At 37.2% G+C, this 24811-nt stretch overlaps 1 protein-coding gene across 5 annotated transcripts in view; it reads right to left on the bottom strand.

Moving 5' to 3' along the window:
- CFAP43 (cilia and flagella associated protein 43) overlaps positions 1 to 24811 on the bottom strand; it is a 42033-nt gene that overhangs the window by 2175 nt on the left and 15047 nt on the right. For 3 of the 5 annotated variants that reach the window (XM_027692037.1, XM_027692040.1, XM_027692041.1), the window contains 26 exons: positions 24432 to 24580; positions 23785 to 23888; positions 22651 to 22791; positions 21707 to 21876; positions 20804 to 20956; positions 20203 to 20333; positions 19333 to 19498; positions 18658 to 18756; positions 17026 to 17103; positions 15612 to 15737; positions 15070 to 15174; positions 14291 to 14407; positions 13374 to 13583; positions 11447 to 11653; positions 10225 to 10314; positions 9680 to 9757; positions 8748 to 8873; positions 8081 to 8200; positions 7892 to 7999; positions 6346 to 6432; positions 5939 to 6027; positions 5369 to 5573; positions 4473 to 4585; positions 3795 to 3951; positions 2798 to 2962; positions 738 to 818 (listed from right to left, as the gene is read on the bottom strand). In XM_027692037.1, the coding sequence (XP_027547838.1) occupies positions 738 to 818; positions 2798 to 2962; positions 3795 to 3951; positions 4473 to 4585; positions 5369 to 5573; positions 5939 to 6027; positions 6346 to 6432; positions 7892 to 7999; positions 8081 to 8200; positions 8748 to 8873; positions 9680 to 9757; positions 10225 to 10314; positions 11447 to 11653; positions 13374 to 13583; positions 14291 to 14407; positions 15070 to 15174; positions 15612 to 15737; positions 17026 to 17103; positions 18658 to 18756; positions 19333 to 19498; positions 20203 to 20333; positions 20804 to 20956; positions 21707 to 21876; positions 22651 to 22791; positions 23785 to 23888; positions 24432 to 24580 (3375 nt within the window). The remainder of the gene's footprint in view (positions 1 to 737; positions 819 to 2797; positions 2963 to 3794; positions 3952 to 4472; positions 4586 to 5368; positions 5574 to 5938; positions 6028 to 6345; positions 6433 to 7891; positions 8000 to 8080; positions 8201 to 8747; positions 8874 to 9679; positions 9758 to 10224; positions 10315 to 11446; positions 11654 to 13373; positions 13584 to 14290; positions 14408 to 15069; positions 15175 to 15611; positions 15738 to 17025; positions 17104 to 18657; positions 18757 to 19332; positions 19499 to 20202; positions 20334 to 20803; positions 20957 to 21706; positions 21877 to 22650; positions 22792 to 23784; positions 23889 to 24431; positions 24581 to 24811) is intronic. The other 2 variants (XM_027692038.1, XM_027692039.1) reach the window with 2 other exon arrangements.

The raw sequence follows: 24811 nt of genomic DNA, 5'->3' as shown, positions 1-24811 counted from the left end.
CTCTTGGCTGCTGGGAGCTGCTGAAGAAAGGGTTGTTGTGCTGAAGCTGATGGATGGGCTGTAAAGGGACAAGATAAATACTAAAGCTTGAAGAGGAAGAGGAGGCTGCTGTCAGCTAGTGCAACTTGGAGAAAATTCAGTGGAAACTCTTTAAAAACAACGATAATCATAATTTGAGGGATGAAATAGATGAGGGAGCCAGCAAATCAGATTGTTGTGTCTGTTATTTTGAATACGGGGGGTAGGGATATTATGAATAGGCTGGTGCTCCTGGAGAGAAACATTTAGCAGTGAGGACTGAAAGAATGCTTCATTAGAAATGGAAGAGTGACTTTTATAAGCAGTGCTGTGTAAGAAATGATTAGCAGATCTGCATTCAGATGTTCAGGACAGGAAAGCATTTAACTCCAGTAGCAGAGCAAGTAGATGTCTCTCCATAGGGTTGATCTCTGCAGCAATTCATGTGTGATGACTGCTTCCAAAGACTTTAGAGAACTGCTGCTGTAGCCAGCACAGCTCAAGTTGAAGAAACTATTGAAAGCCAGATGGACAAATACATGACTATATTCATCTGTGTGTGCTGTTGTGGCTGTACTCCAACAGTCCTTGAGTTAGCATGCCTGTATCAATTGCACTTATTTCTTACTCCTTACAAACACCTCTTGCTAATGAAGGCAAGGAGTTGCATTTAAACTAAGGACGTGTCTCTCAAATGTGGTGGTTCTCTTAGGATTTACCTCATCCATGAAACGAAGAGTCTCCTCCATCCCTGCAAGGTGCTGGGCGATGTGGCTGCCGTAGTTCTCCACAGTTAGGAACTGAAGAAATAAAACCACAAAGAAATGATCTTATTATGCCAGTTCATTCTCAACAATTCCACACTTCTATAAAGGCAATCATACTATGTGAAATGCAAAAAAACTAGAATTCTGCAGTGGAAAGGCTTACTAGTGATCATAAATGGACATCATAAAGATATTCTTGGACACTCTGTGAATACTAGACTGTGCAGCTGCTAAAAAGAATATTATCTGTCATGTGTTAATGGAAACAAAGACCAAACAAATTTGTTGAGATTGTCAAAAACCCCAAGCTATACTTTTGCTTATAATGCAATCTAAGCTTACACAGCTGGAGGCCAAAGTGCTATACAGTGTGTCTTTAGGCTAGAGAGGAAAAGGATTATTTTCTGTCTCTCAGCTTCCTAGTAATTCTTACTTCTGTTATTGTTCTATCTGCATAGTAATTGATATTTCAGAGAATTTATTGTTTTCTTTTTCCTTGAGCACACTGCTACTAAAATACCCCTTTATCAAATGACAAATGGTAAACCCCATAATGTTTTATGGACCTGTAATGGGCAGTAGACAGGTTTCTGTATTTGTAGATTCATCCTTCCCGAGTACTGTCTCACCAAAGTTGACAGATAGAATTTTGTGGACTATTCTAGTTAGGGGAGGGGAAGCAGGAAAGACCCAGCAGGCTCTTTTGCCTACAGTACTAAACTTCTTTCACTCACTCCTTCATTAACAGCCCTCACTCCAGATGTTCTCGGGTTCTTGCCCACACACATTTATCTTAGCCATCTTTCTTTCTGTTCCTATTGTTGGGGTCTCTGTTGCCTTGTCTTTCCCAATAACACCATATTTCTACTCAAAAGTGAAGTCAAGCCTCTCAGAGCATTCAATTTCTGATTAAACTGGTAAATCCCTTTGTTATGGACAGTTTAACTCTCTCTGAAGGGCGATAGTTCTGCTCATCAGTTTAAATGAGCTAACAGCAACACTGGTGATAAATTTGCCACAAGAACTTTTCAGTGTGTTGTCACATCACCTCTTTGGAAAGCTTTTCTGTTGTGCTAGTTGTGGAAGTCCCTTGGTTATATTCAGAACCAGCATTGTGGAGAGCAGCAAAACAAACGAAGACTGAGCAAAACATGTGGTTTGGATTTTCTTTTAATCTTTTGATTGAATTACAATATCCTTACCTGCTGTCTAACACTTCCTTTTCTCCGTGTTTTATAGCTCTCCCCACAGCACTATCTCCAGCTTTCCATTCCTCCAACATCCCTTGCTTCAAACCTTTATGCCCCCCACCTCGTCGCCTCAAGACCCTCAAATTTCCCTGCAGTCCTCTGCATCCCATACAGCGATACCCTCAGGCTTTCCCTACAACCTTGGTTCTTCCTCCCTTCTTCTCCCAGTGGTATCCTTGGCTCTCTCCCACAATCTTTACCCATGTTCCCTGGCCTGCCAGCTGGGCGTGCTCAAAGTTGTGTGGGTGCTGCCTCGCTGGCCGGCTGCTCCCTCTTGCCTGCCAGGGATGGCAAACAATTCCCTGTCATTCTGCTGCTGGGCCAGCGAATGGCAGTGAGTGGGTGGGACTCACTGAGGCTCCTGTAGGAACGCTCAATCCCTGTTTACTGAGCAAAAGTTACGGTATTTCTGTGCGATACCAGATGGGGGCACCTCAGACCTTTCGTTTAAAAAGAATGCTGATCGATTTTAAAACATCTGTGCCTTGTGGCTGCAAAATCCTAAATCCTTACTCTTGCCAATTTTGAAACACTAAGAGTGAAGGCTAATTTTGCCTTAATTTACACCTCAACATCCCAAAGAATTTCATCACTGATCAATTTAATGAGTAAAGCTTCCCTTTGGAAGCTGAATTGTTGACCTATTAGGCATCACATTTCTCTGTTGTAGTAAGAGACTTACAAGATATAAATGATCTTTCTTACCAGTACAGGCAGCATAATTTTCTGCAGTCAAAATATAAATTAGAGAAAGCAACTCACTAGCTGGCAATCTTTTGAAATAGGTAGTATTACAATGTCCCGAGCCTTCTCTTTCAGATCTTCTATCTGCATTCTCATTTTCTTGTGCTCCCATTCCAGCCGACGTATCCCTCTAGAGAAGTCTTTGAATTCTATTATAGCAGCAATTTTTTTTTCTCCTTGAGTCTGAAAAAGTAGATCAATCTTAATTAACACATTTTACAGATTATGGAATAATTGTTTGCAACAAGATGGGCAAGCTTCCAAAGTTATAATTTTAGTCAGTTAAACATGCTATACTGCAGTCTCTTTCCAGACTTTGCTCCAGATGGTTATCTTTCATGGAAATCTGTTCCCTTTTATGCTCTGTGTCACAGACTTGGATCATAGAAGTAGATTAAGAAAATGACAACTAACCTCTCTCTCCATCTTTCTATCCCCATCTTTCTACCTTATATAAGAATGGGAAGGCATTTTAGGTCTACAAAATATAGGTATTTTGCTGTTGTTACTGAAGGCTTTGTGCAGGAGCAGCAAAAGGCAATTTTTGTACAGCTAGAATGTCTAAAAAAAGAATGTCTAAAAAAGACTGTTTTAAATATCATCACCAATTTCACCTTACATAAAAAACTGTATTAATTTTTTAAATCTTAATGTAAGCTACTGTTCAAATGCTTCTTAACATGACTATAAGTTTGCCTTGAGGGAATTTTCGGACTGGTATCTAGGATATTAGAAGTTTCTATTTACAATATATGTGTAAGTGATGGTGTGTCCAGAAACTGTTGCCATTTCATTGATTTGAAGTGTATCGATCAAACATCAAGAAAGCAGTTTGCATTGCAATCTTTACATCATGATAAGAGACATCAGAGAATTCTTAATAGCTTCTAGATTACAATTGAACCTGCTGGTGTGTTGTAATGAAATGAAAGTAGACATCAAACTGGAGAAAAAGCAGAGCCCCTGAAGGACAATGCATTGGTTTAAAAAGCTTAAATTTCCTTCAGATAATTACCGAGATAGAGCAATTCAGTTCTTCAACAACACTCTTTTTAATGAGAATAGCATCAGAGTAGTCTGGGATCTCAGTATTTTCCAATTCCACCTGTCCTTGTTTTAGCACAAACTGGACAATCAAATTCTGCTGAAGTTTCATCTTCTTCTCCTGCAACCTAAAATAGCAGAAAACAAAAACAGTGTTTAGTGATTTCAATAGGATTATATAAATATTTATATTAATTACTGGTAAGTGGTATGTTCATATAGGGGTTAGTCCTTGACAGCCTGTCTTCTAATTGCTCCCAAAGTAACTACAAAATATGCAAATTCTGGTATATCTATATACATGAAGTTTTCAACCACTGGATTCAGTTTACCATACTCCAGCAGATGTTCTGAGAGAAAGTGTTGTTACTGAAAAAAAATCTTAACATGAACTGAAAAGAAAACAGAAGAGACTTCCAGCCAGCACCACTTTTCTTGTATCATTTATTCTGGGGGTTGTTCTTGAATGATAAGGAATGTGAAAATTATGTTATGTACATGAAAAATGGAATATTGCAGGTCCAAGCAGCAATGAAACCTAGATAAAAGAGTGTAAAGAACACAGATGTGTAATTCTGTTTGTAACTTTTGGTTCTGTGTTGGTGGAGCATTAAAGTGTAGCTGAACTTTAGAAAAGATGCAAAATTACCAAGTGAGTTCCTGGAAAATGTTCTCTATTTGTGACTTCATCTTCTCATTTTCATCCATTCTTCTCTGGAAAAAGGCCTGCATCTCTGCCAGTGTAAGGGCCTTCCTTTTCACCTAAGCAAGCAACATTGTGACAGTGAACTTTTTCAGCTTTGTCAGTATGTCAGGACAAGCTTCTTCAAGAACAGAGAAGACAAGTTCTTTAGAAAATATATGTATATATAAATATGCAGCCTGGTATTTTGAGAATCCCAGAGTGAGACACATAGGTTACAATCCTTACGCTCTGCTCAGAAAATTAGTTGTTCTTATATGCATAGTTTATTCCCATGAAGGGAAATCATATTTCCTTCTCTTTTGGTAAAATTTCACATATCTCTTTCTCTGGATAATTCAGATTTACACCTTCATGTTTTTATACTGAACAAACAGATTGCTAGAAATTTCCAGAAACACCCTTTGTTAAGAATTGCTCTTTATATTTTAGAAAAACATGAGAATGCATTGGTGTAAATGTAGAATGCTAATGAGAGAGAACAACTCCAACAGATGATGGGAATCAAATACCTTATAATTTTTTTGGTACGGATAGAGAAAAGGAAAATTATCATTTTATTTGTAAAGAAACAAAATCAGGGTCACAATTATTCTGATTAAATATGTCCATATTAATATCCTAATTTTTCCTCTGAAAAATAACTACAGCTAGAACTAGAGAACAGGTTTCCTTGTTATTCTGAATTGAATGTGGCCAGAAGAAACTTTCAAAGTCAAATGGAATTAACGTATTTGGCATTGTTATTTCATCACTAGCTTGACTGTACACAAGAACTCCGCTGAAGTTTAAGAATCAAAAATATCAAGAAGTATACAGGCAAAATAAAGAATTTTACATACCAGCTCCTCACTCTCCATTTTATTTCGTCTAGCTAGACAAAATTTTTTCCATATAGACTGCTCTAAGCCTTCAGGCATGTGCTCAGGACTATCCAGTTCATCCATGGCTTTCATTAAAAGGGTAAGTGCATCTTTGTAATCCTCAGAGTCTGAACAGTTCCCATATGGGTTAGCTGTGTCAAGGGGCGTTTCTGTCCTTGGGCTCCTAGTGCACAAACACAGCACAGACAGGATTTACTTTATATTTTCTCTTGCATAAATGAAGGTCACAAACAACAAAGAATGTTTCATACTCTCAATCTCTTGCAAAAAGCAAATAGGTAACACTATATCTTACACAAAATAAGAATATATGGTCTTGAGACCTGATGATTATTTAGATTGCATTTAAAATAGATTTTGTGGAGTGAATAAGGAAATGTAAATACTCAAAATAGCAATTGTTAGTGTGATGGGAAATCAACCATTGTTACCATCCAGTAAAAAGCAGGAAAAATAATTTAGACTATTGAAATAAATAGCTTGCAAGAAATATTAGTGTTTAAGCAATGGAATCAGAGGGGATCTTACTTCGGTCGATGTGTGTAAAGTCGGTAAAGTTCCTCAAGGGCATCGTCAGGTGTATCAGCAAACTGCTTTTTAAAACGACGTTCCAGATTCTGGGGTGGGGCAGGGGGAAGAAAGCTTTCTTGTTATCACAATATTATTTTTTTAAAAAAGCATCAACCTGCCCATATCTTAGAAATACAGAATATGGTGATCTTCCAAGCACTCCCAAGCATCATGGGAATCTGGACTATTCCACACATTCTTTTGTGCACACACTGTCCTCTACTGCTTTCTTTCAGCATTATTAACTTTAATAATCAGCAAGTTGACCAGAACTCCTGCTTACAGAGAAGAATGTTCTTCTCATTATCGAGATACAACATTAACTTTTAACTTCTGTACCTCCTTATGTTTCTCGAGAGTCTCACCTTCTCTTCAGTTACTGCATTTTTATAGGTGCCTGTGTAAACATCAACTTTATTTTTTGCAGTCAGGATTGTTTTTGCCTTCTTGACCTATAGCAAAACCAAAAGATTTCAGGAATGAAACTCAGCCAGCAGAAGCACTGAATGGCTATTCCTATACAGTGATGAAGCTGACACTTTCTTATTTCTAGAGAAAATCTTGTGAGCTATTTTTACTAACAATATAGTGCCTTCTTCAGGGGTCACTTATTGACACTGCTAAAAGATGATCAGGTGTGAAATTAAACTAGCCTGCTGCTTAAGAATGTAAGAAATTTGTGTTAGAAATGCTTCCAAGTCTTTTTAAACACTGAATGTAAAGACATATGTTGATACTTTTTTTTCACTTGCCATAGAGATTTCCTTTTCCCTTCATGTCAACCCAGGTAAGACCAGTCAAAAAATCTCCAGTGTTGTTCAGTGGAGAGTTCTTCATTTTAGAATGCTATCTCCCCATTGTCATGGCACAGTTCTGCTCTGTGTCATGACTAAGGTCATCTGTTTTATTGAGGCTGTTAAGTGCTAATACTCTGCTGGAAAGACCATTTTGTTGTATTTGACAGTTTGCAGGGAACAAAAGATATATCAATGGAACCATTTAGTAAATTAAAAAAAAAATGTATTTTGAAAAATGTAAGCTGGTATAGACTTGGCTCGGATAATTTTAAAACTCGGTCAGCCTATTCCATGGTAGGGGCTAAATGCCTGCTTTGGAATCCCTCCCTGTAGCTCCCAGACAAATGGCTGCCTGCAGCTCCATGCACAGTGCTCTGTGCAGGTTGAGTAGGAGATCTGACATGGGGAGGCATTAGTGTATTATCTGTGGACTCATGAACAGCTCCATGAAGACAAAGTAGGCAAATGGGATAATATTGTCCCAAGAGGCAGAACCAACCTGCAGCCTACCACAGTAAGCACTTGTATTGAAACTCAGACCTACTACTTGTGCTCTCCAGCCTTTTGTTGACTTCTATATGATTTGGAAGGGATGGGTAAACTCTTCAGGAGATTAAACTGGTTGATAAAACTATAAACACTTTGTTGTGCTTCCACGGTCAGATACTCACACGCCACCTCTGTCTATGCAGTCACACTGGCAAACACAACTCAGCGTGGCCTTGGCAGGCACTGGACACCTCAGTGAAAAATGTGATGGCATTACACATTGTTTTGTGCATCTTCCTATCATAAATACATCATAATTGGTACTTCCAGCTTGATACTGGGCACTAAAAAACATTCTACGTAGCAAGCAAATAGCAATATGTCCTTCTGAATGTATGGAGTTTTACCAAGGAACTCCAGATGAACCAAGCCGAGTATTTATTGAAAAAACAGATCTACTTATAATGTATGTCACCTGTACAAGTTGTAAAAAAATCAGTGACCCTGTAAACGGTCAGAAAGTCCTCTATGGCAAGATTTTGATTTGGAAACAGTGGACTTCACAAGCAACTGTACTGTCAATATTATACTTCTCTTAAGAACAGCATTCTAAACGGTAACTTACTTTTTCTTTCTTCTTTTTTATAAGGCAATTATGAAGTCCAGCTTCTCTAGTGTCCAACTCTTCATCCAACAGTAAAGCACAAGTGAGATTGACTATTTTGAGCTCTTCCTGTGAAATTATTGTAATAGAAATGTTTAACATTCCTGCTGCACAGAGGCAGAGATGAAAAATTATTATTTTTTGCAATACCTGGTAGATGACCATCTCTGATTTCACTTTCCTTTCAGAGAGTTTGCAGACAGTCTCATCAAAATTTTGTGTTGTTTCCTGGATGGAAGCTTCAAGTTTCTTCCATTCATTTTCCAGTGTCTGGGGAAGGGAAGGACAAGAACAGCAATATTACATCTGGAGGAACAAAAAATCTCTGATATATCTATATTTATATCTACATATATATATATGAGATGCTGGAGAATGCACAATATGGAACTGTATACTTCAGCCAAAAGGCTCCAGAAATTATTTGGAAAGAGAGTGCCAGGCTACCAAGTTATGTAGTTCAAAAACCACTTTGAAGAATACATATAATTGTATTATTTGTGTATGGCATCAGCAACTCTGAGAATGGAACCTGAAAAACACATTTTAGGAATACAATTATTCCATTTGTGAAGGAAAGTTACCTTCTTCAGATACCCCAAATTTTGGCATATATTAATTGCTATAAGTGGAGATTGACTTATTCTATCGTCTAAGGTAGCATTTATATAATATGCCACATGATCTTTGATCTTCATTTGTTCTTCATTTATCCTATATATTAGTATTCATTTTTAGAACTTGCTCCTGAGAAAGATCAGAAGCTTTGCTTGTGAGCACTGTGAACAAACCCACTCCTTTCCTCATTTTAATTTACTTTTTTATACTCTTCTTTTTCTTCATTCAGTTCCTTGACTTTTTTCTCATATTCTCCAAATATTTTCTTTTCTTCCTCAGTCCAAAGATCTTCAGGCTTGGATATAAAAGGAGGTGGAGGAATATTCTGGAAGTATTAAAGAAAAATGTACTTAAAAAGCAATATTAAGTCTATGTCCGCACACTAACGAACTATAGAATGCATCAAATTTAATGAAAGGTATTTCTTAGTAAAGTATAAGCCTTAAGTCAAAATAACATTTATATTCTATTGCTCTGATCTGTTACTTGCACCAGTAGTTTTGCTGTATATATATTGTGCTATTCTCACTTACTTGCTTACAGGTATTCACTACTGAATTTTGTAAAATACAAGTATTTTGTACTCAAATATACTACTGTCCATACAGAATATACCACATTTTCTGTTTCAGAACCCCAAATCTAACTCCATGCTAACTTCTAAGTGGAGTCCTAATATTCCAAAACAGAGTAGTTCCACTGGTAGTGCTTGGGTCTGCCCTCGCCTTTTTCTGTGACATTTCTTCCCATTCTTTTCTTCCTCTACTACTGTACTATCTACATTTGCTGAGTTAAATGGAACACAGTGTTTTTCTGTAAGATCAAAGACATGGATAATAGACCCTTCCCCCAGGCATATAGTTGTTATAATGCTAATAGTAGATTATGTTCCTACAATATTCCACTGTGATAGGGACAGGTGTTGATGGGTAAATCATATAGAGGCAGTAGAATCTTGTGGTCTCTTTGAATCCAATGTACAGTCTCTTATGGAGTCTATCTAGTCATAATGCAATTCTACAATTCTCCAGCTTTCTTCTGTCACTTAGGTTGGAAATATTTGCTTGTTGAATTTCACATTACCATAAGAACCCACAAGCTACCAAATCACATGACAGAAACACATCTCACCATTTTCAAGATGTCTTCCTTTCTGACTTCCAGCACTCCACCCATCATGTCGTCAAGAGCACGCAGTCTGTCATCGTCCTGGCAATGACCACAAAGAAATATTTTCAGGTACAAAAGGAAGTGTAGTAATTGCAAGTTATGGGGACGATCGTAGTGTTCACCTCTAGATGCCCCCCATGATTACTGAGCGTGTCACTAGTAGATCACAGAGTCACAGAATCAGCTAGGTTGGAAAAGTCCTCTGAGATCATCGAGTCCAACCTATGACCTTGTCAACTAATAATGCAATAATGCTCTTTGGTGATGTGTGTGAAATATGCCAAAAGTCTCACAGTGAGCCTAACACTCTGTCTTTTCTTCCCTCAGCTGGTCTGTGTAGTTCTGATTGTAAATAATAACAAGAAGGAAAAGGCACACATCATCATTACCTGCCATTTGAAATTTATTTTCCCATGCTACGTTACTGGAATATTCCAGTGTGGCATTAATTAAATAAGCCTAACCAGAGAAAGGCCTATTCAGTAAAAGGACACTACTTTAATTACCGTAGCTGCAAGGCGTTTTTCCATTTCAAGCTTAGCCAGCATTTCTGCTTTTTCTTTCTCCTCTTGAGTCAAGTATTTCTCAGCTTTAATCTGAAGGAAGAAAATGAGGTTCGTATCAGGGTTCTTTTCTTCAAATTTGATCATTTGTGGACTAAGAATCTTTAGAAATATGGTGGTCCTGGTTTTGGCTGGGATAGAGTTAATTTACTTCCAAGTACCTGGTACAGTACATCCCTGGCATCAGGGTATTGGTGGTGAGCAATTGTTTTTCATTTGCATCAATTGTTTTTCCTGGGTTTTCTGTCTTTCTCTTTTAATTACATTTATTATGATGATTTCATTACATTTATTATTACAATTTTGATTATTATTGTTATTATTATATTTAATTTAATTATTAAACTATTCTAATCCCAACCTATGAGTTTTCTCACTTTTACCCTTTCAATTCTCTCCCCCACCCTGGTGGGTTGGGAAGTGAGTAAGCAGCTGTGTGGTGCTTAGTTGCTGGCTGGGGTTAAACCATGACAATGGTGTAATATTAATTCTTAATTCTTTTTGTATCTGTGCTCTATGATAACATTTCTCAAGATGAAAATTCTCCTTTTGAACAGACCCAAAAACTATATTTAAGTATCCTAAAAATACAAACTATACCATCCTTTTTGTTGATGTTGTTTTTTATGCACACCTTTTCTGACAGTGGAATAGCATGGACTGGTGAGAGAGCAGAGAGAAGTTGGAAAAGACTGACCAAAAGAGCAGATAAGATCAGTGAAATGTATTGTATTAGAAATACGGTATTTCTTTATAAATTATCAATTGGATGTATAAGTACAGCATAAAGTATGCTTTGGTACTTAGATACTTAGTTTCAAAACGCTGCTCAGAGAAAACAGAGAAACCCTTATCTATGGAAGCAATTCCTGAAAGCCTGGTTTGAATCTCAGGAATAGGGGTATTTTCTACCTAATTTATGGGTGTTTATAAACTTTTAACAGCAATAAATTAAGTTTGTATACATTTAATTCATTTCAGATTGACTTACTAAGAGTTTTCTCCCTAAAAAGAAAAGGGAAGGAAATGAGCCAAAAAGATGATCTTAAGTACACAGACACATCTGTTTTAGGGGTTTTTCAGTTCTGACACAATGTCTGGAAATGAGAAGAATTAGAGAACTGTAATCGAGTGGGTGAAAAAGAAAGATGTGTTTTTCAGACACCTCTGAATCTTGAACAGTGAGTGCTCGCTCTGGCATCTCATCATCTGTAAGGGCTGGCTCCCACACTTCCACTTGGAGGTCAAGTTGTTCCAAGATTTCTCGGATCCTCAGGTTTCTTTCTTTCACTCGTGCTATCTCCTGCTCCTTTTGTTGTGCAACTATGTCAAATTCCTTATTAAAAGCAGTTTTCACTTTGTAAATGATGTCCTGAAACACCAAAAAAGGAAGCAGCAGTATGGCACAGGTCACATCCATCCATGTTTATTTACTATTCCACAAGCCAACAGAAGCATAAATGTGTGTATGTGTACGTGTGACAGGGAGATAAACTGGTAAAGCCTTTTTGTGAAAATCATAAGGGCAGAGCTCAAGCTTTGTTAAACAGAGTTGGACAAATTATCATTTTTTTCCCCTAGAAATTTTTATTTATTTTCTTCTACGTATTTGCCATTTGACAAAGATTCTGAAAGAAACATACTGCTGCCAAAGCTAGATAAAAAAATAGGCTGCCCTTTATTTGCGGTTTTTGCCCTCTTCAGCTGGAAGAAGAAGGTGGTTCAAAGAAAAAAACCTGGGACTTGTAAATCTAGAGATTTTAAATTCCAGGTGCAGAGAATCAGAGCAAAGGATATACTTTCCTGATGCAACCTGCAGTTTCAATATGCTTTCATGTAATTTCTCTGACATATGTAAGTAAAATGTGCCCATTAAACAAACAAACATTGGAAACTGTTTCTTTTTAAACACCTGAGACCTTATAATGATTTTAAAAAGTACATATTCTTATTGGATAAATTCTTCTTTTAGTATAAATAACTGATCTCAACAAAGAAAATTAGAACATTAAGAGAGAAAACAATGTGTCTCTCTTACTGTGGCAATTTACTAAAATGCATCATGAGAAGGATTTCAGTTCTATCATTAAACTTCATATTTTAAGATGCTTATCCGTTTGTAATTTGTATTACAATAAATATTTGTGTCTGATGATTATTTCATTGATTTATAATATAATATTAAGTTAGGATGTGGTCAGACAGGATGGCAGATAAGGTACCATGTTGCTGGGAGGAAAAAGGCTGTATTTAATGTCTAGACAACCATCTAGCCCTTAGGAAGCTCACTGCATTGGCCAAGAGTACTGAAGATATATCTACACCTTGTTATACAATATGAGTCTTTAAAGCCATACAGTAAAAAGATTTTGTTATATCCAAGTGAAAAGTGTTCCTTGTGTTTACCATCTACTTCAAACACTAGTGCATCCATTAGATTTTATGTATAACAATGATTAACCATTTTGCTCTGCTACCGTTTACAGCCATAGAGAGCTCTGAGAAGGCAATGCCTTATGCTAATTTAACCACTTGAAGGTCATCTTCCTAAGAAGCCTATTCTGTAGCATGTTTATGACTTAATAAACTGGTCAGGGTAAGAAAAGTAAGAGAGTCTGATACTAATGAATAATAAATAACAGAAACATTAAGGACTCCAAATAAAAGGTTGGTGAGACTGTAGGGTAAGGAAATGGTGTGAGGATCCAGCTGATCCTTCATTCAGCAGCAAATAACAGGGAAAGAGGTAACAGGGAAAGAGGTCATGTTGTCACAGGGCATGCTGAGATGTGCAAGCTATCTTTGGCTATGAAAACTCAAACTGAAGCACCAGTGGGCAAACACAGATACCCTCAAATTGGGTAACCAATTTCACAAAAATGTTGTTCTTCCACCCCCGAGGTGGCAAATCCACATGGTACTGCACTATGTGCATTTGTCAGCTTTTGTCTCAATTACTCAGTGACCTGTGCAACTCTCCATTGTTTAGTGAACAAATCTAACCATGCCCAAAATCTAGCACTGGCTGTGATTGCTGTGAAAACAAACAGGTATGACAGTGTTGCTGCAGTAAGAGAAATTTCAGATGTCACCTTCAACAATACTATCTGATTGACTCTCTGCTCCTTGGTGTGCAAGTCACATTGGTCATATAGGATAGATGTGTCTCCACCATACTGAGAGCTCAGACTTCCAATCAGGCAGAAAGATTCACCATCATCAGCCACAGCTTTTGCTTCCTTCTTTCCTTCTTCCTCAGATGATACAGTCTCAAACTCAGTCTCAAGATCTTCCTTCTGAACCTGCATTTCACAAACATCACTGTGTTACATGTTCCACTGGATCATGTACAAATGTATGAAAAAATTCTAAAGGCTACTGTATTCTTCCATTAAGTTCAGTGATCAAAATAATACAAGTTGAAATGATCATATTTGGTATATTGGGTCCATTTGTACATTCTCCAGTACAACACATGGGCATACTGAAGCAAGTCAAGTAACAGGCCACTAATACAATTAAGGATTTGAAATATCTAACATGCAAGGACAGGCTGAGAGAACTGGAATAGTTTGGCATCAAGAAGGAGAAGGCTTGGGGGATTCTTTTTCCTGAAAGGATTGTCAAACAACATGGGAACCCTTTTACTGTGAGAGTTGTCAAACAGGGGAAGAGGTAGCCCCTAGAGGTTTTGGAATCTTTCATCCTTGGAGATATTCCAAACCTGACCGGACACGGCCCTGAGTAAATTGCTCTGGGAGTGTTGGACAAGATAACTTGCAAAGGGCTTTTCTAAACTCAGCTATTCTATGATTATTTAAGACTAATACATTTTTTTCTGTGTAAACCCACAATGTTTCATCTTTATTTGTATTTTTAAAATTTCTTGACAATTTCTACAGCAAGAAAATGGACCTTAGGAATGTAACTAGATAAAGAACTGTTAAGATGCCATCTCAGAACATCCTGATCTGAAACACTTTTATGCAGTACTTCAAACAGGTTGTACCTTAAGATCAGCTGTCTCGGTGTCCTTTAACCGGAGAACTTTCTCCAAAGTTTCCAGCTCTTCTTTACTGCGTTTCTCCAGTGGATAATTCTTCACTTCACAATCCATATGGAAGCACTGTTCAAATTTAAAAACCAAAAAACCCAAAGTAAAAAGTTCTTCAGAATGCCTCTATGAGTTTACTTGTTCAATACCTGAATGCTAAGCAGTTTCTAAGACTTCTTAAAATCAGGAATAAAATTGTACATTAATTAATACAGACAACGTAGTATAAATAGATTTTTTTTTCAAATTATTTATGGATATGGCCTCTCCTCTTTATTCACAGAATTAAACCAAAACTAGATTTTTTGTAAAATGACTTGGTCTTTCCCCACCTTTGAGACTATCCAGTATCATCATTTTGACTCATCTCCCTCTGTTTAAAATAGGAAAAATCAGGGTTAAATTTTGCCTTTATGTTCTGTGTAGCAGCAGTCATACTGACTGCACACAGAAAAATAGGATTTACCTCTCCTTTTAGCAATACTGTAAATAGTAAACACATTGTCTGAGATCAAGAAATTAGAGAGTTGCTTATTTGCTTATCAGCACTCTTTTCCAGCTTGGAAGGTAAAATCCACCAGGCTCAGAGAAAATGAGCAGAATGAAAGATTTGCATGAGCCCCAGGAAGAAGTAAAGTTTTTCCCATACCATAAGCAAATCAGAAATATGTTACTTTGTCTCTGTACCTTAAGGAATAAATACTGCAGAAAATGACTTAGAAAGCAGAGGTTACCTTAATTGCACGTTGTTTTACACACATAACATCCCAGCACTCGTACTTGATGAAATCCTGCAAATAGCAGTTGGATAAATTCTCCATCTCAATCTCCTTCCTCACCTTTCAAGATACAGAAAAGAAAATAACAAGATGTGGTTCGAAATAACAAGATATGGACAATTTGTGTGGAGTTATTGAAACTAACAGATGAAATGAATTACCAATATTTAATCATCCCAGACAATCACAGCTATCTTCTCCAAAAACTATATTGCATAATACAGAAAGGCATAATTTTACATGTGAAGAAATGCATTCTAGAACTTAAGCAACGTGCTCAAGGCCACAGTGTCAGATTTATAGTTGCTGGCATAGATCATATTCCAGTTTGCAGTGTCTGCATCAGCACTTTCCCCTGCTTCAAAAAGTGACTTTAAATACTTTTCGGTTTTCCTGCTTCTCAGCAGTGAACAGCAACTTTGAGACAATCCTCTGTTCTTCAATCATTTTTCTCCTTTCCACTGATGGTTTTAAAATGTTCCCCCATTCTATCATACCTTGGCCACTTCTTTGTCAGCCTCTGCTTGCAGTCTTTCCTGTTCTTCCATATCCAGGTTGAACTCCTGGTGCTCCAGTTTCTCAATGTCTGGCACCTGCTCATTTTCATGCATCATTTGCTGAATCTGTTTTTTAAAAAATAAGCATAAGGAGTAAAAAGTAATTTGAATGTGAATAGAAATGCTATTTTTAACACTACAGAACTTGTTATCAAAGAAAATTATTTTAATTACTTGCACTTTTAACTGCTTCATGGTAATTGGTAGAATGTGCTGCCTGTACCTAGTGACAGAAAGCACTATGTGAGTATATTTAATCTTTCTTAAAGTTGATTTGAATGTTATATGTGAATTTGTGTATACTTTCTAAGAACCTGTAGTACACATTGCTTTGTTCTTTGATTTGAGAACTTTATTAAGGTGTTATCATTTTATTAGATCATTATTTATCTTGTGCAGTTCAACGAAGGGCAATGCAAAATCCTGCACCTGGGTAGGAGCAGTGCCATGCACCAGGACATGCTGAGTGCTGGGCAACTGCAAAACAACTTTGAAGAGAAGTAGCTGGGGGTCCTGGTGGACCAAGATGACCACGAGCCAGCAACGTGCCCTTGTGGCAAAGAAGTCTCACAGTATCCTGGGCTGTACTGAGTATTGCTAGCAGGATGAGGGAGGTGAGAGGCATGGACACGCTGGAGAGAGTCCCATGGGATATGGGACTGGAGCACGTCTCATATGAGAAAAGGCTGAGAGAACTGGGACTGTTCAGCCTGAAAAAAAGAAATGGCTTGGGGAGAATCTATTCAATGCATATAAATACCAAAAAGGAGGTAGGTGCTAAGAGGGTGGAGCCAGGCTCTTTTCAGTGGTGCCCAGTGACGGGACAAGAGGCAATGGTTACAAATAGAAACACAAGAGATTCTGCACAAACATCAGGAAACATTTTTTTACTGTGAAGGTGACTGAGTACTTGAATGGGTTGTCCAGAGAGGTCATGGAATCTCCATTTCTGGAGATAATCAAAATCCATCCGGACATGGTCCTCAGCAGATTGCTTTAGGTGACCCTCTGCCTTATCCTCTTGCAGATTGGAGTTTTTAAGGAAAGAAACAGAAGAAAGAGGAGAGGACAGTATTTTCTATCAGGTTGTTAGGCAGGCAGAAGCCTGCCTGCTGAGGGGACAGGTTGCTCAAGGTATAAGGGTGACACAAAATATTTATTTGGAGCAAAGGAAACTAAGAACCAGAGAGGCAGTCTCAACCTATAGTTCCTGAAGAAGCACACCTCTCTATTACCTGTCTGCTCAGGGTTTATGACAAAAATGTAACTGAGAACTAGAGCTAGCAGCCATAAAGGAAAGTGCCCTTGTAAACAAAACTGGGAAGCTGAGCCATTACCCTTGTAAGAAACTCACAGTTTGACGCAGCTTTTTAATTCCCATTTGCAGCTCTTGCTTCTGGTTAGCAAACCTCTGAGTCTCTTCTCTAATGACCTGACATATAAGAAATGTGTTGTTGAAAGACAAAAAGATACAAGAGAAAAAAATATTGAAATAATCTAAAGGAACATTATTTGTACAGAAAGTAAAACTCCAAAGTATTAATAACTGAAACAGACATAATCCTAAGTCAATAGGATAATTCTTAGGATTGCCACAGGAGAAAAAAAGATTGTACAACCAGGTCATATTGTAAACTGTACAGCAATAGAGCATAAAAGAAAGAAAATATTAAATAAAGAAATAATTACAAGTGTAATGATTACAGACACACTGAACTGCATAAAGCCTACTGCCAGATTTTTTAATCCTTATATTTTTCATTGTCCTAAGCATTTTCAGTGGAATATTTAAAGGCACAAGTAAACTGACATCTGTTACTCATTCTGGAAGCTGTGATATTTTCTTTGCCCCTACAGTCTTAACAATTCATATCTTAGGGAAAATTTTGGAATTAGTCTACACCTCTGGAATTCGTGTATCATTCTGACATTGGATGGACTGCATCCTCTAAAAGTTAGATGCAAGTCTCTTGAGTCATTAATGAGCAGTCTAAAACAACCTAGGACACACTGTCACTCTTTGCCTCTCATCACCTGTCCCCAGCTGATACTAACAGTCATGTGGTACTTGTGTATTCACAGTCACATACATGTGTCAAAAAATCTGAGTAGACACCAAAGAATGAATGTCAGCATCAAAGCAGAAACAGGAAAACATGTCTGAGAGAGCGATGGAGAAGCCTTCACTTTCACTGGCAGTAATGTCTTAGATTGACTGGTGCCACTTGTGAGGCTACATCGTAATCTGGAAAGTCACTCCTGAGATCAACCAGAAAGCAAAGGTATTTTCTTTGTCCTATCATTGAACCTCAAAACTTGGACAAACTGGCTCATATCAGAAAGAATTTCCTAGAATCTACAAATCCATATTTCTGGGAAAAAATTTAATCTATACTAACATTAACATCACATTTTCTAAGCTCACAAAATGCTAAATCTCCTCTCTGTAGACCGATCTTTGCACTCTTACTTATAAAAACTTTGGTTATATAACATATTCACCTCAACTGTAATCTGAAATAAACCTCAGGGGTTTTTCAGTTAATGGCCTGTTGTTGAGTATTGATTTATTGGTGCTGTAGTATTTGTTATTCTGGCCCTTGGGAAGAAGAGAGCACCTGCTTGATTTCTGGTAATAATCTGTGCTACTTTTGGACATTTAGAATAAAAAAGTCTTTATAAGTTTCTAAAAATAGCCAATTTCTCAGGCTTTTTTTTTGCCTTTTTTTTTTTTTTTTAGTTTATTCCATCTGTAGAAGTGGTCTTTTGGTCTTTAGAGCTCCTATTGTGCTGGGCATCTTCTCTGATGTGTTTATAACCTTGACCTAGGATTTCTAAAATCTAGATCACAATGCCTTAAAGAAAGGTCCAAATCTGATAAAAGCTTTAGAAACGAGATTCTTTTACAGCACATAATTTAGCACCCCAAATCACTAATGACTCTTGAAAACTCTGGCTTTGATTAATACTGGTTCTATGAAAGTACCTTCTGTATTTTCTGACCTATCCATGTCATGTCATTGGTATTTGTGACGTTTCCATCTTCTTCTGTCACATCTCCACTGAAAGATTTCAATGGTGCCTCCTGAAATTAAGGATAGAAGCATCTAGCTCAGGTACTTAGGGAGAATGAGAGAGAGGCAGAAATGAAATAAAAAATGGAGTCACATTAGAAACACCACCACCAGCAACAAATTACAATGTTACATTTTGTTCCCTAACCAGTCTCCATATTTGATCCTGCAAATCCTTGTCATTATGCAGTCTTCTGACTCAAATAGGCTGACTGTACTAATCTCTATAATAATTTTATTTTATTTATTTCAATAGAAAAATATACAGCTAGTAACACATGATGTCACAGTAACATCACACTAGGAACAACAGTAACTTCACATGAGGAAAAACTGACTCTCACAGAGTTTTCTGTGGCTGAGGAAACCAAGTGAAATTAAAGATGTGAATGTCATCTTCACATAATTATTTCATTTCTTTGATAGTACTCTTCCACAAATCACTAGTTAAGCATATACAGCCTATCCTCAGGAGTATTATTCCACTTTAACAAAAGGATTAGGGTTTGTTTTGAGGACAATTTTTATTATGTGCAATTTTATGATAATTATCAAACACTTTTCCCCCATAAAAATAAAGAGAACACCTTAAATTTCTCTTCTGGAAGTGATTCTGATGTGGATCCTGGGTCAAACTGCCATTCTGCCATAGATTTTAAAACAACATTTTCATTTGAAGTAGACTTGTTCAGTATATCAAGAAGAGATTGCCAGTAAAAAGCAGCTTCCTCAACTTCAGTTTTCTTTATCTTCCTAGAGAACAAAAAGGGAACCGATGTATTCTTTGTGTATTATGGAGGCCGAAATATTAAATATTCTTTATAATACAATTACTAAGTTGTTTTAAAATGCCTACTTAATATTTTTACACATGATTCACTGTTGTTTGAGTTTTAGAATTGCACAGTTAAGTGAAGTCTCCACAGAAGTAAAAATTCTGAAAGGTGGATTACCCAGATTAGAAATATTGCTCTGATGGAGTCATCTTTAATCTATGCATCTACCTGAACATTTGTTACACCACAGAAAAAATGTGGTTCAAGTGTCTCTTATTCCTGATGTCTGCTAAGAGCTCTCTATAGCCACAGTTGAATTTGCATTAAAGCTGTGATATCTCCTTATGGCTGAGTTAGAATAGTATCTCAGGAGATTACATTCCTTTCATCCCCAGAGAGCCCCGTCCAGATGGTCTGAGTGGTAAGTTTCACTGTGGGTGAAACTTCTCAGAAGATACTCCTACATCTTGTGCTGCAACCATACCCAAAGTGCAAGGCTTTTCCTGAGCTAGGAAGACCAGACCACCTCTAAAGATGAGAGGAGTGATTTTATTTCTATCCAATTCTTCTCCTTCTTGGACACAAGAAAAAGGAAGTCTGGAACAAAAATGGATGCAGAAATTTGTCTGTCAGGATACAAGAATTGACACCGTCAACATTGATCTGCCTCTTTATACATACTTCCATTTCAGACACACCAGAGCACCATCATTTTCATCATTAACGAGGATGAAATTGCCATCCAGTGAAAATATCATGGATCTGATTCCCCCTCCTTGATATGAGTGACAATGCTTTCGAGCAAGTATATCCTAGAAAAGTCATATAAGCAGTATCAGCAAATTGGCTTTTATAGTGGCATATGTCTGTGAATTACTTTTAATATTTAATTTTAAAAATATTTTAATATTTCTTTATTTTTAGATAAAAGTCAGTCCAAAATAGCAATACAAAGTACATAAAATACTAGGATTTATAAGTTTAAAGGCTTTGATTACAGATGCGGCTAGTTTGTATATATTGATTTTGCAGGAGATGAGGAGTAGCAAAATTATCTCCTCTAAGATTTGCTGAAGAAGAAAGTAAGTAGTTTGTATGAATGTATACGTGTTCATTATAAAAACAATTGTCCTGTATAATGCTATGTCAGTTCGCGTTCAACATAATTTTTTCCGGACCACCTTATATTCAAGTAAAGAAAAGTTTACAGTGAAGGAAAGTAATTTTGACACCTCTTTGTCTCTGTAAACCAAACAAAGCCTGTGCCCAGACACCCACCTACCATAGTAGAAATATTGTAGATAAACAAAACACCATCTTTTGCTGCTGCTGCCAGCCACTGGCTGTTGGGTGATACACAGAGGAAACCTGATCCAAACTGATTGCTAGGAATCCTCTTTTCTGATGAAAATACTGGTGGATCTTCCAACATATTCTGCCAAACAAACAAAATGTTAGCAGCAGTTTAGACGATGGAAATCTCTCTGCCATTCTGAGAAGACTAACAAGGGCTTTGTGGATTACCACATGCATTGCAATTTAAGCTGCTGCTGGATTACTGGGCTCAGGAAGCAGTGCTATTGCTATGCTGCTGATTTGCTTCTCATCTGTTCAAAAGGGTCTATATTCAGTATGTTTGGGCCTGGAGTTTCTTGGCTCAGAAAGGATGAGACATGTCAGGGAGGAATGCCGACCTTTGGAATTCACCTTCTTACTTGACTTGACTCAAACTGGAGGAGACCTGAGCTGCAGAGAGCTGCAGTTCAGCCGCAGGCAATGCCAGTGGCTTCCTGAAGCCTCCACTGCTTCACTGTGAGGCAGGGCTGGGCTGGGTTGGCAGTTGCATCTGCGAGTCCTGGGCTCATGTTGGCTCAGTTCCTTCACTACCTGGATATCCCGGCTACTCAGCAGATGCAGAAATGCACAGCTCCAGCACAGAAGCCACATGGGAAGTGCCTACAAGCTGTACAGGTTTTAAGAACCAATATAGTAGAATAAGGAGATGGCTTTTGCTAGATTTCTGAGCAGGTGGTAGGAGACTGAAAGTTGATGAGTACAGATGGAGCAGGTATTTTTAGTGGAGAGGATTTCATTAAGATAATATTCTACTATATTCACTTCATCTACATCCTTTGTTTGCTGGTATTTAACCACCACTCAAAATAAAGCAACTCTAGAGAATTACCTCTTCAGAGAGATGGTATTTACAGATGAAAGGTGCACAGGTACAGTAGCCATACACAATGTTATCCTCCAATTTAACCACTGAGCTCAAAGGGTAATCCAGCTCATACTGCTTCTTTTTAAAGGCACTAGCATTAAACATTCCTTGATCATTCACACACTTATCATTATCTAAAAGATTGTAAAAAGAAAGAGGGAGGAAGAGGCATCACTACCACTAATGCAGGTGCTTTGCCTATCACATAATTATGAAAATGATTCTCAGCAAGAAGTGAGCATGATGTGAGTTTTCAGGGAAGTGATTGGGAATTAAGATACTTAGATTTAACACTAACTCTGTGTGTTGTGCTGATGAAGCACACTGAAGTGAAGCACAGCAACAGCTCTAGTGGCTCTAAAGAAGTACTAGAAACAGTTTATCCGCAGTGATGTGACAATTTGCATACACTAATTTACCCTGCATCTTAAGCATTACATCAGCAGTGCTAATTAGTTTGCAAGCAGGTTCATGTCATTGTTGCCTTCATCTAGAACTTGTTTTAGGCATCTCTGCCATGTGGAACAAACAGCCTGGGTGGTATAGGTTAAAACAGTGACATTCACATCTTCAAAAGGGCATTTTATTCTTTTTGGTTCCTTAATTTGAGCTTTAAAGGGACACCGGAAACTAAGACTGATAAAACACCTGATATTAAGACTGAAATTAATACAAAAATTGTTGATTTTCAGCAACTTTGAAAATCAAGCCCCATTTTATATGTCTAAAAATAGGCACAAGGAGAAGCCCAACATCAGTGAATATTTAAAGAAAATACTAACTTTGTTGAAAACTACATTTTAAAAAGTTTATAAGCTGGAAGGCCTTTTAAAAATCAAATAACTAGAAAATCTGACACTAGGCTTTTTGCCTTAGAAAAACATCATAGTTTTTATTTCAATTCTTACCTGTTGTGATTGCTGAAGAGAGACAAAAAATTTCCAGTCTTGCTCGTTGGACCTCTGCTACATTAAGAAGTACCATCACTTCCACTAAGTCATTCTTAAGGTCAGAAACTACAGAAAGATCGAGCACTTCATCTGCTAACACTGAAGCAGGTAAGGAACACCAATGGAAATTGTTACTGAAGCATGGTAACATTGTTTTTACTAAGATATCAAGTGAAACAAAACCAGATCCCTATTCTGAATAAACCTCAGCCCAACCACCTCAACCTGGTTTCAGGAAGTGCTGCATGCACACAACTACACTTGAGGCATTGGCTGCTGAGAGACCCTAAGCACCACAGTGTTATCAGTGTTATTATTACATTAAACATTCAAATCTGAGTTTACATCCACCTTGAATTGTAGCAATTTGGAGGCTGTCTGCTGATAACTGCCAGATAAAGCACAGACAAATCCTCCTCTAAGAAGCCAGACAGACAATGAGAACATGATCAGGAAAATTATGAAAATTATTTAAGGAGATATAATTCTGTTTGTTAACCTATTATAATATAATGTCCTTTATACCTAAAATTATGCTAAAGATCTATAAACACAGCTGAGATCTGTAAGAATAATGTTACTGGAATTGAAACAGATGTGATCTGTAAGAATAAAGTTATTTGAAAAACAAATTTACAAATTTCACATTTTTTCCTGAGTTAAAATTCCCTCATATTTTATTCTTCACTATCAACAAGCAAAGCTGACAATTCCAGCAGTCCCCACATTAAAGATGTCTGCGGTGGAAATTTGTAACAGGAGATTGCACACAGCTACCTCAACCTACAGTTTTTTAGTCTAAATTCTCACAAAGGTCTTTAGTTCTTTGCCACCACTATTACTTTTGTGCTGGAGCTGTCATCAGTTGGTCAGCCAATCCATTCTTTTCCCTGTGACTCATACATGCTCTGGAAGAAGGGTAATATTGGTACATTTGCTATCTAAAATTACAGAGGAAAAGAAAAAATAACAAAAAAAAGACTAGCCTGGACAAAATAAGTAGAATGAAGGAGAATGGCTTAATCTGATCAGCAAGTATACTTAAATTACAGGTAATAGTGAAAAGAAAATTAAGGCTGTTACATATATTACCTATATACCCCAGAACTTGGAATAATTTTGATGGCCGAGCATCTAGAATAAAGACATGTCCTTCTGTAGTTCTTGCAATGAGGAACTGGCCACTCTGATCATAACTAGGTAAAATACAAACCCAAATAGAAATCAGTTCAAAACAGTCAATAAAGAGTCAAATAATTTTACTTCCATAACTTGCTAACTTCATTGAGAGCATAAACACAGCTGAAGTCCATAACTTTAGGCAAATGAATAAATAACAATGGTAACAAAAATCCACCATATCAGAAGAGATTACCAAAAGGCTTAAACTTAACTTCACAAAACCTCAAATTTATATTCAGTGAGAAATAACCCTCTAAAGTCAGATACATGGGATTGTCCATAATTACTGCGTATGGTGATCTTTCAGAAAAATATCTTATACATCAGTATCTTCAGTGCTCAGTTAAACCTTCTTAAAATACAGGTTTCTTATACTTCTCTCATATAAATCCTGCTACTACTCCTCTTGCAAGCAGTTCAGAAGATGCTGGGAAAAAACAGAAGCTGTTAAAATATTTTAATTTGTTATTCTTAGAACAAAGACTTCAATTTTCAACTAAAATCATTACTCAAGCAATAAATCAACAATATTCCTACCCTTGTAACTCCATACTTACTGCAAAGACAGCACTGGAAAGTTGGAAAGAAAAATTCTGTGAACAACTCGTGGAGTTTCAGCTTCGGTAACGTCAAGGAAATAGATTTGACCTCTTTTGGTCCCTACAGCAACACTGTTGGAGGAGGGACAGCAAGCCATAGCAGTTGCCTAGTCAAGAAGTAAAAGACACTTAACAGTTCCATATATTTTTAGATATTATGCTATGTGTTAGTATGCAATTTCTTTTGCTATTTAAAGGTACCTAAAATTTGAAGCAGAAACCCCAAGTGGTTTATCTAAAAACCATTTTTTTAACAAAGAAAGTATTTTAGAGACATCATCGGAATTCTAATTATGCTCTGTAGCTACACAGCAAAAGCTAATTCTGTTCTTTTCAGG

The sequence above is a fragment of the Neopelma chrysocephalum genome, unplaced genomic scaffold (genome assembly GCF_003984885.1).
Source record: "Neopelma chrysocephalum unplaced genomic scaffold, ASM398488v2 Primary Assembly neopelma1_85, whole genome shotgun sequence".
NCBI lineage: Eukaryota > Metazoa > Chordata > Aves > Passeriformes > Pipridae > Neopelma > Neopelma chrysocephalum.
Note: the sequence above shows the minus strand (reverse complement) of the source record. Positions and strands in the feature narration are given on the sequence as shown.